The following is a 15,000-nucleotide window of genomic DNA, read 5'->3' as shown; positions in this document are numbered from 1 at the left end:
GTAAGTTAGTAGTGACTGTGGTTTGTTTCTAATAAAACTGAGCAGTTATGGTTATGTATTGAGTTTTATATCAGCAGCAAATTAAAGCAGGTGCATCTCAATAAAAGAGGAAGAGAGAGAGTGACGAGGCTTTGAATTCATCTCCAAGAAAGGCCTTGATTGGTAGGAAAATGCATAAATTAATGACAATCTATATCATGTTTAAGATGTGGTAAGAATGTACATTTTTTTCCTGATATTGCAATTTATAATATCTAAATAATTGGTCAAATCTATTTAGTAAATCATGTATCTTGCATTATATTTAGTTTGAGGCAAATTCAAAAAGAGATGGCCATTTAAGATCTTGCGTCATGACTTGAAACTGGAACCAGGCGATGTTTAGTGCAAAATAAATATTTTGTTTGTTGTTATATTGGCCTTAAATAGCCATTTAAGAGGGATTAAAAAGTATGACATCCAACATGTCTTAAGCTGTAGGAACCCTGGGTGAAAATAAATACTTACTTGAGCTTGTCTAAACTTTTGAATCAGCCTGTCTGTGTTTATTTGTTTTGCAGAAATGGCGTTCGAAGATGCCGCTGGGTGTTCAGTGGATTTCTGGTTTGTCTCGCGGCGTCTCCAGCCGGGCGGTGCTGCGTCTCTTCGTGGTCGTTCTCTGTTTGCTCATCACGCTGCTGATGGCCTTCCTCAACTTAGTGAGTTCCCCCTCCGCCTCCTGATCTTCTGTCACAATTGTTTTTCTTTCCCTGTCATTAAAAACGTTAAAAGCTACTGAAGACCTATCTTTTTACATTGGCTTTTGTTTCTACTTGAGATGTGTGTGATGTGTTCTGTTCTTATGTGTGTTCCTTTCAGGACTCCACGTGGTCTGTGTTTTGTTTTCCTGTTAACCTTACATTTCAGCCTCATGTTGTTAATGTATTCACGTTTCTGTGGTCTTAATTTGAACTTTTGTTCTTTTTTAAATTTATTTTTAAATTTATTGTACAGGCTACAGACACAAAACATGGACATTACAATAACAAAATGAGACATTCCTATCTCAGACAACAAAAAAAAGAGAAAAAAAAATACAGTCAGTTGGTCACTTCAACATTTCATAAACAAAACAACAACAACAAAAAAAAAAAACTTTTTTAAAGAAACTTTTGTTCTTACTTGTGAAGCACTTTGTGAATTCTATTTCTTCGAAAGGTGCTATAATAAATAAACGTATTATTCATAGATCCATTTGTTGTTCTGTCAATCACTTTCTATTTTTCCTTTCCCTTCCTTTGTTTCTCAGATCTTCATTTCAGGAAACAACTGCACCTCCATCACCGACAGGAAAGAGCTGGAGGATCTCCAACTCTACTCTCTGCCTGTGAGTACCTCCACATGTTATTTGTCATATTTTCATCTGAATTAAAAGTCTTATAATTCCAACGAAAAACAACCTGAAGCTTTGTTGAAACAGCTACATTTAAAAAAAGGACGAAAACACACAGAAAGAAACGCTAAGATTAAAAAGAACAAGAAATAAAATGTGTTAAGTTAAATAATTCATTATCGTCTCATAGAAGCTGCATTTCCTAATCCTGAAATACAGAATTGATGTTTAACTAAGTTTCCCGGTTATGTTGAATTCGTTTTTTACACTTGATAGGCAAACTAATATTTGCCCTTCAATGTTTCTCCACCTATAAAAGGAGAGAACCGTACCCTAAAGTTCATAAGATAAGGTTGTTTATAACCCTGGGTAATCAGAATGTGTGGAAGTGGAAAAATAAAGCGCCAAAGATAGCTAAATATGAATTTAGAGGCATGCATTAAATATTAAAGATCAAAATAGAAATTGGAGAAATTACAATTCACAAAAATACACATCCAGGCGGACAGACAAAAGTACCAGTAACAGTATTACAAATAAAGTGTAGCATTTATAGAGTATTTTGATAGCAGCCAGGTAACACTAGTGAAAGTGGAAGTATATATTGCACACTTATTATTACAGATTGTGTTCATTGTGAAAATACAAAATAGCAGCCAGTAATAATAGTAAGAGTATGTTTCTTTAGGTAGAGCTTCAGTACAGTCACTGATAGTAAGAGTATGTTTCTTTAGGTAGAGCTTCAGTACAGTCACTGATAGTAAGAGTATGTTTCTTTAGGTAGAGCTTCAGTACAGTCACTGATAGTAAGAGTATGTTTCTTTAGGTAGAGCTTCAGTACAGTCACTGATAGTAAGAGTATGTTTCTTTAGGTAGAGCTTCAGTACAGTCACTAATAGTAAGAGTATGTTTCTTTAGGTAGAGCTTCAGTACAGTCACTGATAGTAAGAGTATGTTTCTTTAGGTAGAGCTTCAGTACAGTCACTGATAGTAAGAGTATGTTTCTTTAGGTAGAGCTTCAGTACAGTCACTGATAGTAAGAGTATGTTTCTTTAGGTAGAGCTTCAGTACAGTCACTGATAGTAAGAGTATGTTTCTTTATGTAGAGCTTCAGTACAGTCACTAATAGTAAGAGTATGTTTCTTTAGGTAGAGCTTCAGTACAGTCACTGATAGTAAGAGTATGTTTCTTTAGGTAGAGCTTCAGTACAGTCACTGATAGTAAGAGTATGTTTCTTTATGTAGAGCTTCAGTACAGTCACTGATAGTAAGAGTATGTTTCTTTAGGTAGAGCTTCAGTACAGTCACTGATAGTAAGAGTATGTTTCTTTAGGTAGAGCTTCAGTACAGTCACTAATAGTAAGAGTATGTTTCTTTATGTAGAGCTTCAGTACAGTCACTGATAGTAAGAGTATGTTTCTTTATGTAGAGCTTCAGTACAGTCACTGATAGTAAGAGTATGTTTCTTTAGGTAGAGCTTCAGTACAGTCACTGATAGTAAGAGTATGTTTCTTTAGGTAGAGCTTCAGTACAGTCACTGATAGTAAGAGTATGTTTCTTTAGGTAGAGCTTCAGTACAGTCACTGATAGTAAGAGTATGTTTCTTTATGTAGAGCTTCAGTACAGTCACTGATAGTAAGAGTATGTTTCTTTAGGTAGAGCTTCAGTACAGTCACTGATAGTAAGAGTATGTTTCTTTAGGTAGAGCTTCAGTACAGTCACTGATAGTAAGAGTATGTTTCTTTATGTAGAGCTTCAGTACAGTCACTGATAGTAAGAGTATGTTTCTTTAGGTAGAGCTTCAGTACAGTCACTAATAGTAAGAGTATGTTTCTTTATGTAGAGCTTCAGTACAGTCACTGATAGTAAGAGTATGTTTCTTTAGGTAGAGCTTCAGTACAGTCACTGATAGTAAGAGTATGTTTCTTTAGGTAGAGCTTCAGTACAGTCACTGATAGTAAGAGTATGTTTCTTTAGTAGAGCTTCAGTACAGTCACTGATAGTAAGAGTATGTTTCTTTAGGTAGAGCTTCAGTACAGTCACTGATAGTAAGAGTATGTTTCTTTAGGTAGAGCTTCAGTACAGTCACTGATAGTCATACTTGTCAACCCTCCCGATTTTCGCGGGAGACTCCCGATTTCATTGCCCCTCTACCGGTTTCCTCCCGGGGTTATATTTCTCCCGCATTTCTCCCGATTTCTGACAAAATCAGATGTACTCAGAACTGTTTCCACTCGGACTTTAATACAGCTACACATTGTTTGGTTTCCATGGTAACACGTCTCTTTAGTAGCGCGCGCAACTCAATGTCTGAGAGGGTGAGGCAGATAGTCACAGAAAACAGAACACAAATCGACAACTACTCTACTCTCTGCTCACTCCTTTCCTGCCCACACATATGCTCCATCAAGGATGGTGCTACAGGCCGCAAGGCATTGCACTTAGAACTACAATAAGCACTATTGAGCTACAGTACAGTCACTGATAGTAAGAGTATGTTTCTTTATGTGGAGCTTCAGTACAGTCACTGAACGTCACGCCTCGTTTGTCACAACACACATTCCTCCTCCTCTCCTGAAACATGCAGTATTACCTGTACTGCTGCTTGCTGGCCATGCTGGGAGTGATCGTGTTCGTGCGGACGTGCCTGTCTGTGAAGGCACTGCTGCTCACGCTAGCCGTGGTGGTTTATCTGGCGCTCTTCCTCCACGTCTACGCCCCGAGGTCACACTGCCTCATCAACATGCTCTACAACAACGGCACCAAGTGAGTCACTAATAAGGACTACAGCTGCAGATGAGGTTTTCTCTGAGTGGCTCCTCAAATTCATTTGGGAAAATATGGGGCCCTTTTTTCAAATGTGTTAAGAGGATAAAGTTCCCATTCATTCCTGATTCATCTTTTGCATTTTGGAGGGGTTCCAACACTGGACCCTGTAAGGGAATATTTCTGTCTTACTCCTAAGTGTCAAAGAATAATTCTTCCTTACTCCTAAAATATATTAACCTTATTCTGTGTGTTGACATTTATGACTATCACCGCTTCTAATCTCCTGTAAGGAATGTGATAATGCAGTCGTATGTTGATACCAGGTTTCATGGCCTGACCTGGTGGGCACAGGGGGGGGGTTACGACTGTGAGAACGCTGGCTTTCCACAGATGTGAGAGACATCTCCTGTGTCTGCAGATGTTTACGCCCATCCCCAATATGTGGATTTGACCCTCTGTAAACTAGTTAAAAGGTCTATCAAGAGATAGGCTGGGCAGAATTGTCATGGCAACCCACCCGTGCAGTCAGAGCCTTTTGCTGCTGTGACTTGTGATATGAATTCTCCGGCCGTTGACTTGTAATAAACATCATTGTTTGACATCAAAGCTCCAACTCTCCTCGTGTCTCTCTGAGTCCTGACTCTCCATTGCTGCAGAAGTTTCCCTTACAGACCCTAACTCTACTTTTGATACATGCTCTGATAGATAACTGTTTGCTGGTGAAAAAACCCAATAAACAAATTATTTGAATTGAAAGTCAGCGGGTAAAGATGTACAATATAACACAATAAAAGCACAAATATCATACAGTAAGTTAAGAAAAGCTAAGTTTAAAGTTAGATTAAACAGCTTCAAGTACTATTGTTTCGTTATTTGGTAAAGTACAGTGATAGTACGTAATATTCTTCATTTTGATGATATTGTGTAACTTAAGATGCATGTCTGTGTGCAGGCAGGGTTACTAAGTGCTTCAGCCTGCAAGCTGTGCACACAGAGTCTCAGTAAAGTTCACTTTCCACTCGTGCACATTCACTCACTGACCTATAGTCCTCACTTTGTCCTCCTTGCTGGTGTTAGATGTCCCGCCTTTTGTCCAACACTCTCAGTCCAGATTGTGAATCCTTATCTGGAGTTTCAGATCACCATCAATTATTCAAGAGCTTTCTGAAGCGAGAGGCCTTCACAGGGGCACAGGCCACACTAACTGAGACACAAGACACTGTATTAGGTCATTGTATTATGTTAAAGGTCCCATGTCATGGCCATTTCCACTGATCATAATTCCATTGTTGAGGTCTACTAGAATAGATTTATATTGTTCAATTTTCCAAACTCACTTTGGTTTCTCAAACAGCATCTCTGTAAACTACGTGTATTCACTGAATTTCACTCTCTGCCTTTAACGGCTCGTTGTAGCTCCAATAGCTCCAGCCCTCACCCTCCCTGTGAGCACAGTGTGCTCTGATTGGTTGGGACGTTGTGGATCGCGCTGAGCTCCGTGGAGGTGTGGTTTCCTTGTTTAGCGACAGCCAAACACAGCCAAACTCATCCTGAGCACACACAAAGTCACAGCCGAAGTAAAAACAATAAGTGTGGCTTGATATTGAGTAAGAAAAAGGTTGATACACGCTGTGAGAATGGATCTGCAGAGAGAATTTCGCCGCGATCCCAACTGTCTGTTATCAGCCTGCAGCCAGGGAGGAGAGATCAGCAGAGCTGCCTGCACTGAGTGTGTGTGTGAGGAAGTCCGTGGATTGGTCAATTTGGACCAATCAGCGGGGGCTTAACGTAACGGCTCCACGGATTGGTCCATTTGGTTCCGGGTAACGCATGACATCATGAGTTACCCGGAAGAATCAATGGACAGTGACGTATCTCCAACGAGGCGTTTTGGGGAGGTCTTTTCTGTGTTAGAGTTTTACTCGCTACAGGGTGTACTTTGAGGGTTTTGACTCTGCAGACCGTTTACTTGCATAAAAACCTTCATAACACACAAGGGGACGGGTAATAACCGGAAAAGCATGACATGGGACCTTTAAGACACTCTCACATCATTCAAACAATGCCTCAAAACTCACCTTTTCACTCAACTCCTAATCCACTAACCCCTCACCCTTATTCCACCTAGTTTAGCACTTTTTACTTTTGTTGTTATTGTTCTTCTTTACTTGCTTGTAAAGCGCTTTGAGCAGCAGGAAAAGCACTATGTAAATCAAATGTATTATTATTATTATGTAATGGAAGAAGAAAAGAGTGACGATTGTGAAGTATACCAGATTATGTGTGAGTTTGGCTCTAACAATGTGTCTTTCTACAGGCCGGGAATCTTGAAGGACCCTCAGATCATGTCGGGGGTTTGGCTGGTCATCTTTTACATTGTGTGCCTCATACTGGCCAGACAGGTATGTGTGTGTTTTTGTCATTTCATTTCATAAAATAAATAAATCTATATCCCACATTCGATATTTGTTGTTTCTCTGTCAGGACGAGCTGAGTTGCCGGGTAGACTTCCTGTTGGACCACTGCTTCAAGACGGAGAGGGAGGAGATGGAGACGATGGAGAACGTCAACAAGCTGCTCCTTCAGAACGTGCTGCCGCTCCACGTCGCCTCCTACTTCATTGGCAAAAATATCCGCAACCAGGTATTAAATACCCGTCATCTGCCAGTGTTGTTCTCTGGTTAGCTATGCCAGCTTAATAAAGCGAATACAGCACTGCATATATTCAAACAGAGCATCTTAAGTTTATATTAATATTTTATTTAATCTATTATCAAAGTTTTTACTTATTTAGTTTCTAATATAATGTCTTTTTTCAATTTTTTTATTTTACATTTTCACATATTTTCATGTTCATATTAATATTAATATATTTTTGTATTTATTACATTTTTTTTTATTTAAAAAGGTTTTTCTAAGGAGACAGTAAGAGCTTTTATTCTAATGTTTTACTGTATGCAGAGTTTCATATTAGATTGAAATTGAAAGACAAAATGCATTTGAGATCACTGAAATGAACCGTGAGGTCTGAATAAAATAGCTTTGCATGCATGTATGTTAAGAGATGTGATATGTGTGTATTGATTTAGTTGCATTGTGATTCCTGCGTTTATTTGGGAACATAAAGTTCTTGTATCTTAACCAATGAACCAATGTGAAAACATGTATCCGAAAAGTAGAAATCGACCATTTAGAAAATCATTAACACTTAGAAATGACACTGAGATGATGGTTTCAAATGCCTGTTATCTTGTAACTAAGTCCTTTTTCATTTCAAATGTGTGTTCCAGGACCTGTACAGTCAGTCCTACGACTGTGTGTGTGTGATGTTCGCCTCGGTGCCTCAGTTTAAAGAGTTCTACAGCGAGAGCAGCGCCAACAGGGACGGGCTGGAGTGTATGCGCTTCCTCAACGAGATCATATCGGACTTTGACGAGGTATGAGGAAGAAGATTAAACATCCCCCGTGTCACATAAGGTCTGTGTCCTTAACTGCACTCTTTTGTTTCCAGCTTCTCTCTAAGCCCAAATTCTGCTCAGTGGAGAAGATAAAGACCATCGGCAGTACGTACATGGCCGCCGCGGGGCTGAGACACGCTCCACTCAGCGATGAGGAAAAGGTTTGTTCAGCTACAGATGTCTTTAATAACGTTTTCAAATCAAAACTCTTAGCCATAAACATGGTCTCTGGCGCCCCCTACAGAAAGTGGAGATGTCCTACAGCCATGTGCGCACCATGGTGGAGTTTGCCATCGCTCTGATGAACAAACTAGAGTTCATCAACACACACTCTTTCAACAGCTTCAAACTCAGGATTGGTGAGTCACCATTAGGTCAAAACGGACACAAACATAACATTTCTTAAACTTGAGACAAAACATAACGCTGGGTTTCCTTCCCCATTATTTCCCTAATGTAATTTGTACACAAGTATTTTGGTTTTTACGAATCTCTTTGTCATGGAATGTTCAGCCCACATATATTTTCAGAACACGTGTAAAAATGTCTATTGCAGTTTCCCCGGAAATCTCCATATTTGAAGGGTAAACAAAGTAACTTCAGAAATGACTCAATTATCAAAGTAGTAGTTGGACTTATTAACTTGCATCTTTAAACTGTACAAATAAAAGGTACAAAATTGCGATAAAATAAAGAAAAGATTACAGTAGCAAAGAAATCACAAAAAACATTTCTAGACTAGAATAACAACTCCAAGGAGGACATTTTTAAAAACACAAAGATATGTTTTTATGTTAATGAAAATGTAAGGATCTTTCATGTTTTTTTTATACCTGCAGGAATAAACCACGGTCCAGTGATCGCAGGAGTGATCGGAGCTCATAAACCTCAGTATGATATCTGGGGGAACTCTGTGAACGTGGCCAGCCGGATGGACAGCACCGGAGTTCTGGACAAGATACAGGTCAGAGAAATAGAGACACAACAGAAGAAGGTGGAGGTGGCTGATAGGGTGGGGCACCTGTGAAGTATTTTTGTAAGCACTGTCGGAAGTTAGGGTATAAAGGAACTGTATGACAATCATATGACTTCACATCACCACCGCTAAGCTAAAGGTGCTAATGTTTGACGTCTCATTGAGTCACTTGTTAGCAACAGGCTTTTTTAAGATGTGTAAAAGCTTCAGACATTTACCAGTGGGGTACTTACTGATTTGATGTTGTGAAACAAGACGTGAACATCTTGTGTTAAATCAGGCAACTAACAAAATCAATTAGAAAAAACCTCCAGGCGAGGAAATCCTTTGGTGCTAAAATGCTAAAAGTAATGAGTGCTAAATGCTGAAAGTAATGTGTGTTTAAGATTCTTTAAGAGGGAAACATTTATGGTTTTTTAACACTCACACATTATGTTTGTTCTCCATTTCCCTCTGCTTCCAGGTGACGGAAGAAACGGCCCAGATGGTGGAGAGCGTGGGATACAACGTCACTCTGAGAGGCGTCGTCAACGTGAAGGGCAAAGGGGAACTCACCACCTACTTCATCAACAAGGACCATTTGTTCCCTCAGTACTGAGCTGTGGAGATGCTAAACAGACTAATCACTCAAACCTGGGGTCCAAACTTTAGCAGCTAATGTTTGATTTCATGAACTATTACCTTCCTGTGAGCATCACACACTTCGCACTGACTTTAAGAAGCTGCCTTGGTCTTCTGGATGAGACACCAAATACAATCTGGATCAATTTAAATGAAGAACTGGAAACTGAACGCAGAGTTTTCTCCTCAGGGATCGTTTAATGGCACATCATGTTGCTTACACTGTATTATTCTGAGAACATATCATCTGAAATGATCGTTTTGGTACATTTAACACTTCTGAAATACATGCACTATCCAACAGTGTTCATGTACCTGTAATTTATTAGGGACAAAAGATAGATGTACCAAAGATTACAGTTGTTTAATGAAGGATATGAAAGGTAGTTTATACCTCAAATACGCATATATATATCAATATAATTGTTTTATTTTAACTTATTTACATGGTTTCACTCCATTGTGGTTTTACTGAGTAACGAAACGGCATTTAAAACATGTTACAGAAGTGTCTTTAAATGTAGGAAACATGGGGTTAAACAATATGTGTACTTTGAAGAGTCATGTGATACTCATTGGTGTTTCCACAGGTTCCCATCCTCCAGTATGGTGGGTTACGAGATTATTCACAGTAATCTATGCTTTTATGTGAAATTCTTGGTAAGTTAACCAATGAAAATGACTCATCTCACTCAAGCTCTCGCGCCCCATACACATTTACAAGTACACATTATTTACTAAAGGTGTCACAAACCATATAAAGTAAGGAGCCACTGGTTAACGGTACGATCGCTCACTGCTGGAGACGGAGAGCTGTGCTGCAACCATGTTGATTTAAATAAGAATCGTTTTTATATTCACTACTGCCCACAACTGACACATTAAGCTACAACACTTCAGCATCCTGTTATACAGATGTATTGTGCCATGACAAGTCTGATAAATCACATTCGATATTGCACTTTTACGTATGTTGTCCTATATGTTGTCTTTTTTTAAAGGTAGTTCTGCATTACAATCCAAGTGTTGATTGAATATTTATCCTTTTCTTTTGAGTATGTATTTCTGTGAGGGATGATGTGGAAGTGTGAATGCAAGAAAAAAAGTGTATGTTCATTATAGAGAAATATTTTTCTATTTTATTTATAAACTAATAAAGAAGATACAGCTATATTCTGTCTGTGTGTATCCGATTTTTCTCTATTCAAGAAAAAGACATCAAACATACAACACATTGACATCAGGGGGTACCTACACATATCTACAGAGAACAATACAAAAATACCATATTGCTGTAATTCTAAGTTATAATGTGCAATATTTGGTTTAGAATCAGTCCATGTATTTTCTTTAATGTGACATTTTCTCAAAAACATTATATTTTTACATAAATACTACATTGCGTTTGAAGAACTGTGGAATTTCCCGCAGTCTCGGAAACGCCCACGTGCGCTGTGATTGGCTCAAACAACTCGCCTGGTGAACTTTTCTCACTTCCTATTGGCTCCCGCTGGTGACTGTCACGCTGCTTCCTGCTTCACGGTGCGGTTTGTTGTTACTGAAGCGTAGCTCCTTTAAATGTGAAGGGAACTATATTGACGTTCAGAGTTGATGAAGTTGGTGAGTGTTTTATAAAAGCCTACATATTTTTCAAACAAAGTTAACTACGTGATTTGTCCGTCGAAAATGTAGTGGCGATATAGTTTGTTTTAAAAAATGGACTTCCTTTTGAATTAAGTAAGTTTAGAGTTACCTGTCGAAGGTGAACTCGCATTTCCACCCTGTTTGTCGTGGTTTTAAAACTACTCTTGATTCATCTTACAGGTTATATAATGGATTTAATTCCTTCGTGAACCCGGCTATAGACAAAGACACGCAGAAGATGTCAGGGGCTCATGAGCAAACCAGGAAGCGACGCCCCCAAAAAATGTTCTTGATCTCGACCGACCTGAAGGTTCAGGACCAGGTGGACGGAACCATTAAGCTGCTGCGGGGGTTCATCTGCCAGGAGCAAGAGGCGGGCCGGAGCAGAGGCGACAGCTACTGGGTCAAGGTATAATAAACACACATATTCTTAAAAGACAGACTATCAATTACAATGGACATAAGTGTAAGAAAGTAAAGAAAACATGAATAGTTTACCCAGTAAGCCTTTATATTTGCATGCATCAAATAAACTTGATCTCATATTGTATGCATGTAATATTAAGTTAGCTAATTTTGCAAGCTATAGCAAACCAGCCCATACTACTGTAACTTCTCCTTTTTATCAAGACAATATAATTACATTCTGTCCACTCTCTCTTTCTCTCTCTCTCTCTCTCTCTCTCTCTCTCTCTCTCTCTCTCTCTCTCTCTCTCTCTCTCTATCTATATATATATATATATATATATATATATATATATATATATATATATATATATATATATATATACCCAATTAAATTATATATTTGTATATTTGTTATGATGTATACTTTTTATATATGTGTAAATCATGATAGGTGTGTGTATTTATTTTATATTGATTTGTTTATTTAATTTAATCTATTTTCTATCATGTGGTGGCTTAGGTTTAACTAGCTCTTTCATTTGTCCACCTTGAATCATATCAATATAGATACTTAAAAAAAAACACCGAAACTCAGTTTGATGTCATACAAGATAAAAATCATTTCTCACCTTTCTAACTCTTGATGTAAAAGGCGGTTTAAGGTGAGAGAGGACAGGCAGTTCAACACCAACCTAGGGCTGCTCGATTATGGCAATAATCATAATCTCAATTATTTGGGTCAATAATTGATATCACGATTATTAAAAACGATTATCCATTTACTTTGAAAACATCCATTTATTTAAAAAAAAAAAAAAAGGTTAACAGTATGTTTTTAACAGTTGATTACCCTGAACTTTAAGTACAATTCAACTGAAAAACCAAAAGAAAAAAAATTAATTAATTAAAATGAATAAATAATCGTTTTATTTAGATTATGTTGTTTTCATAATCGTTGCAAGACCAAATCGTAATTGCGATTAAAATATGATTAATTGAGCAGCCCTACACCAACCTACTTATTTCAATTCATTTTAATCTTAGAATGTGTTTGTGCTGCATTTTCGATTAAGGTATGAGGACATGTTGTTGAGTCACCCTTTTTAAAGGGTGTTCAAACTTAATCTCACTTCCTGAGTGTGGTACCCTGTGGTTCCTTCACACTCACTGCTGATTTCTTTCCACTAGCTCATATTTGTCTTTCTCTCTGCCGCCTGTTTCTCACCACAGGTGTTAGACAATGACTTAATGTTGAAAATAGAGAAGAAGTTCCTGCTGGAAGTCCCGTCCGACCTCAGCGGCCTGTTGGAGGCGGTTTCTGATCCTGAGGCCCGACTAAAGCTTCTAAGTAATTCATTTAATACTAACTAGCAGTGATGATAGTGGAAGTACAAATATTGCAGAAGTAACATTCCTTAAAGTGTTACAATTGTTTGGTAAAAGAACATTGTGTTAAAAACACAATGTTCTTTTACCAAACAATTGTAACACTTTTTTGACAACCTTCCTGTTGTCCTTGGCTCAAATTTGACCCGTTCCCAAATGTCTTTTGTCGGGATAAAGGTTTATTTTATGTTAATGACAGATACAAAATATGTTTTTATTTGTAAACTACATTTTTCCACACAATGTATTATGAACATTATCACTGGGTTTTTGATTGTATTCCAATGTATAGCATCTGTGGTCTTCTGGGGTCAATTTAGTGAAATCATCATCAACATTTTTGCCTTTTTTAACTCAGAAATTAGGTTTGATTTTGTGCTAATGAAGTCTTATTGACCGTCATTTCAATGAGAAGAGTACAACTAAAACCAAGTGGGTAATTATTTATACTATAATCTTTATAAAGAGTCAAAACACGAAGACAAAAGTTGCACAGTTGACAGAAAGACAACACAAGGGTTAAATGTGGAACATGATGTATACAGGGGCGCTCCTTGCGAACAGGAGCAAGGCAGGCAACTGCTTGGGGCCCCGGACCAGAAGGGGCCCCCCAAAGAAGGTAGATTAAGAAGGTCCACAGCAACGACGACATGAAATACCCTTTCATTTACTGAAACCCCCTCAAGGCGGCCCCATGCATAGCGCGCCGTAAAATGCTGCTTACATGTGCGTGGTGATGAAAAGCTGGTTCGAGGGTCCCCCTGTGAATGTTTGCCTAGGGCCCCCACCGACTCTAGGATCGCCACTGGATGTATATGATGTTAAGAAGATAAGATCTTTAATTTGTCATTGTACAAGTACAACAAAATTACAATATGAACTCAAGGTGCGAACTAGGGATGCCAGCGATTATTCGATTTTTCGAATATTCGTTACAGTCTCCAAAATCGAAAATTATTTATAAAAATCGATTTTATTTATATATATTTTTATTATTATTTATGTTTTTTTTTTTTTTTCCTGGCTTAGTTTCAACCAAAATATAGACTAATGCTAATAATATCAATAGTTTTAATAATTGTAAATGGCCATTGGTCACACCACCAGTTTGTTTTACTGTAAACTTGGAGGAAGCCAGAAGCCCCCCCCTCTCCGTCACACGTGCGATTGATTTATTGGCGATATACAGAACAGTGAGAACAACACAACTAAAGATGAACAAAGCGGTACGTTCAAAGAAGAGAGTACTTCGAACTGACAAGTGAAAATTGAGTAAAAAAAAAAAAGTTCTCTCCCGCGGTTGGGGGGGGGGGGGGGGGGGGCGAATAATCGATTAATATTCGCCAGGGCTGTCCGATTTTCGAATTCGATCATGGTCAATTTCTGGCATCCCTAGTGCCAACGCGCAACAACATGACAATAACATGATAGGGAATATGTACATAAACTCTAGGATCGCCACTGGATGTATATGATGTTAAACAATTAGCTTTCTAATGTTATATTTAGCATATAAGTTATTTCCTCCGTCTGTAATAAGGTTGTCCTTTTATTTGTAATTTCTAGGAGATCCTGGGAAGCTGCAGACTTGTGGGTCTCTGCCCGTTGATTCTCCGCTCTGGGTCCAGATCGGCCAACAGGATGAGCTGGCAGAGGCAGACCTTAAATACATCGGGCCGCGCTCAAGAGGGAGCAGCGCTGTGTATTTTGGGGTACAGCTGAAGGTAAACTTGAATCGTGGATATGAATGTGACACCGCTATTGATATCAACGTTTTAATCCCTAAGATTTCAATCCGTGGGGATTTGGCAATACGGCTCTGATACGACGTTAGGTGGAGAGTGAAATTGAAATCAATGACATTTAAAAAACTGTAACCTTGATAACATGTATGCCTCACTTATGTGAATCAATATGAAATATATGAAAATAATACAAGAACACTATAAAAAAGTTTCCATATATTAAAAAAATTAGGATCAGAATACTTTATTTATCCCTATGGAAATAGAGTTTTGTGACAAATGCTCCGTTTTAGAATAAAATATATAGAATATTTATAATACGTAAACATTAGAAGTTGTAATGTGTAATCAAATTAAACCATTACATTAAAATATAAACATAAGCAATTAAAGTAAGAATTTACAAATAGTACTTCAACATTATTAATAAGACATAATATGCTAACTAATATATCAACACCGGATTTAATACCAATCAAATAAAAACAATTGCCTCTACATAGAACATGCAGTCTATTTAAATGTTGGTGAGAGCCTGTGATTGGTCAGTTCACCTGTCAGCAGCTCCTTCAGCCTCTCCCCTGTTTGTCTCCTTTAGTTATTTCAAGTGTTTCATGCTAAA

General features: G+C 38.1%; 2 protein-coding genes across 2 annotated transcripts in view; both read left to right on the top strand.

Annotated features, from left to right (window-relative positions):
* The window catches only part of LOC307032890 (adenylate cyclase type 2), a 30,503-nt gene extending 20,135 nt beyond the window's left edge, over window positions 1–10,368 (top strand). Inside the window, 10 exon segments of the mRNA XM_079671169.1 lie at window positions 561–698; window positions 1,289–1,366; window positions 3,959–4,137; window positions 6,458–6,542; window positions 6,625–6,783; window positions 7,431–7,577; window positions 7,652–7,759; window positions 7,843–7,957; window positions 8,438–8,562; window positions 9,038–10,368. Coding sequence (XP_079527295.1) covers window positions 561–698; window positions 1,289–1,366; window positions 3,959–4,137; window positions 6,458–6,542; window positions 6,625–6,783; window positions 7,431–7,577; window positions 7,652–7,759; window positions 7,843–7,957; window positions 8,438–8,562; window positions 9,038–9,172 — 1,269 coding nt within the window. The 3' untranslated portion in view covers window positions 9,173–10,368.
* A 307-nt stretch (window positions 10,369–10,675) lies between these two features.
* cyld3 (cylindromatosis (turban tumor syndrome) 3) overlaps window positions 10,676–15,000 on the top strand; it is a gene marked incomplete at its 3' end in the record, with an annotated part of 6,407 nt that continues 2,082 nt past the window's right edge. The window contains exons 1-4 of the mRNA XM_079671168.1: window positions 10,676–10,815; window positions 11,020–11,248; window positions 12,478–12,595; window positions 14,200–14,357. Coding sequence (XP_079527294.1) covers window positions 11,078–11,248; window positions 12,478–12,595; window positions 14,200–14,357 — 447 coding nt within the window. The 5' untranslated portion in view covers window positions 10,676–10,815; window positions 11,020–11,077. The remainder of the gene's footprint in view (window positions 10,816–11,019; window positions 11,249–12,477; window positions 12,596–14,199; window positions 14,358–15,000) is intronic.

The sequence above is a fragment of the Notothenia rossii genome (assembly GCF_949606895.1).
Source record: "Notothenia rossii genome assembly, chromosome: 3".
Lineage (NCBI taxonomy): Eukaryota > Metazoa > Chordata > Actinopteri > Perciformes > Nototheniidae > Notothenia > Notothenia rossii.
This window is presented reverse-complemented; position numbering and strand designations above follow the sequence as displayed.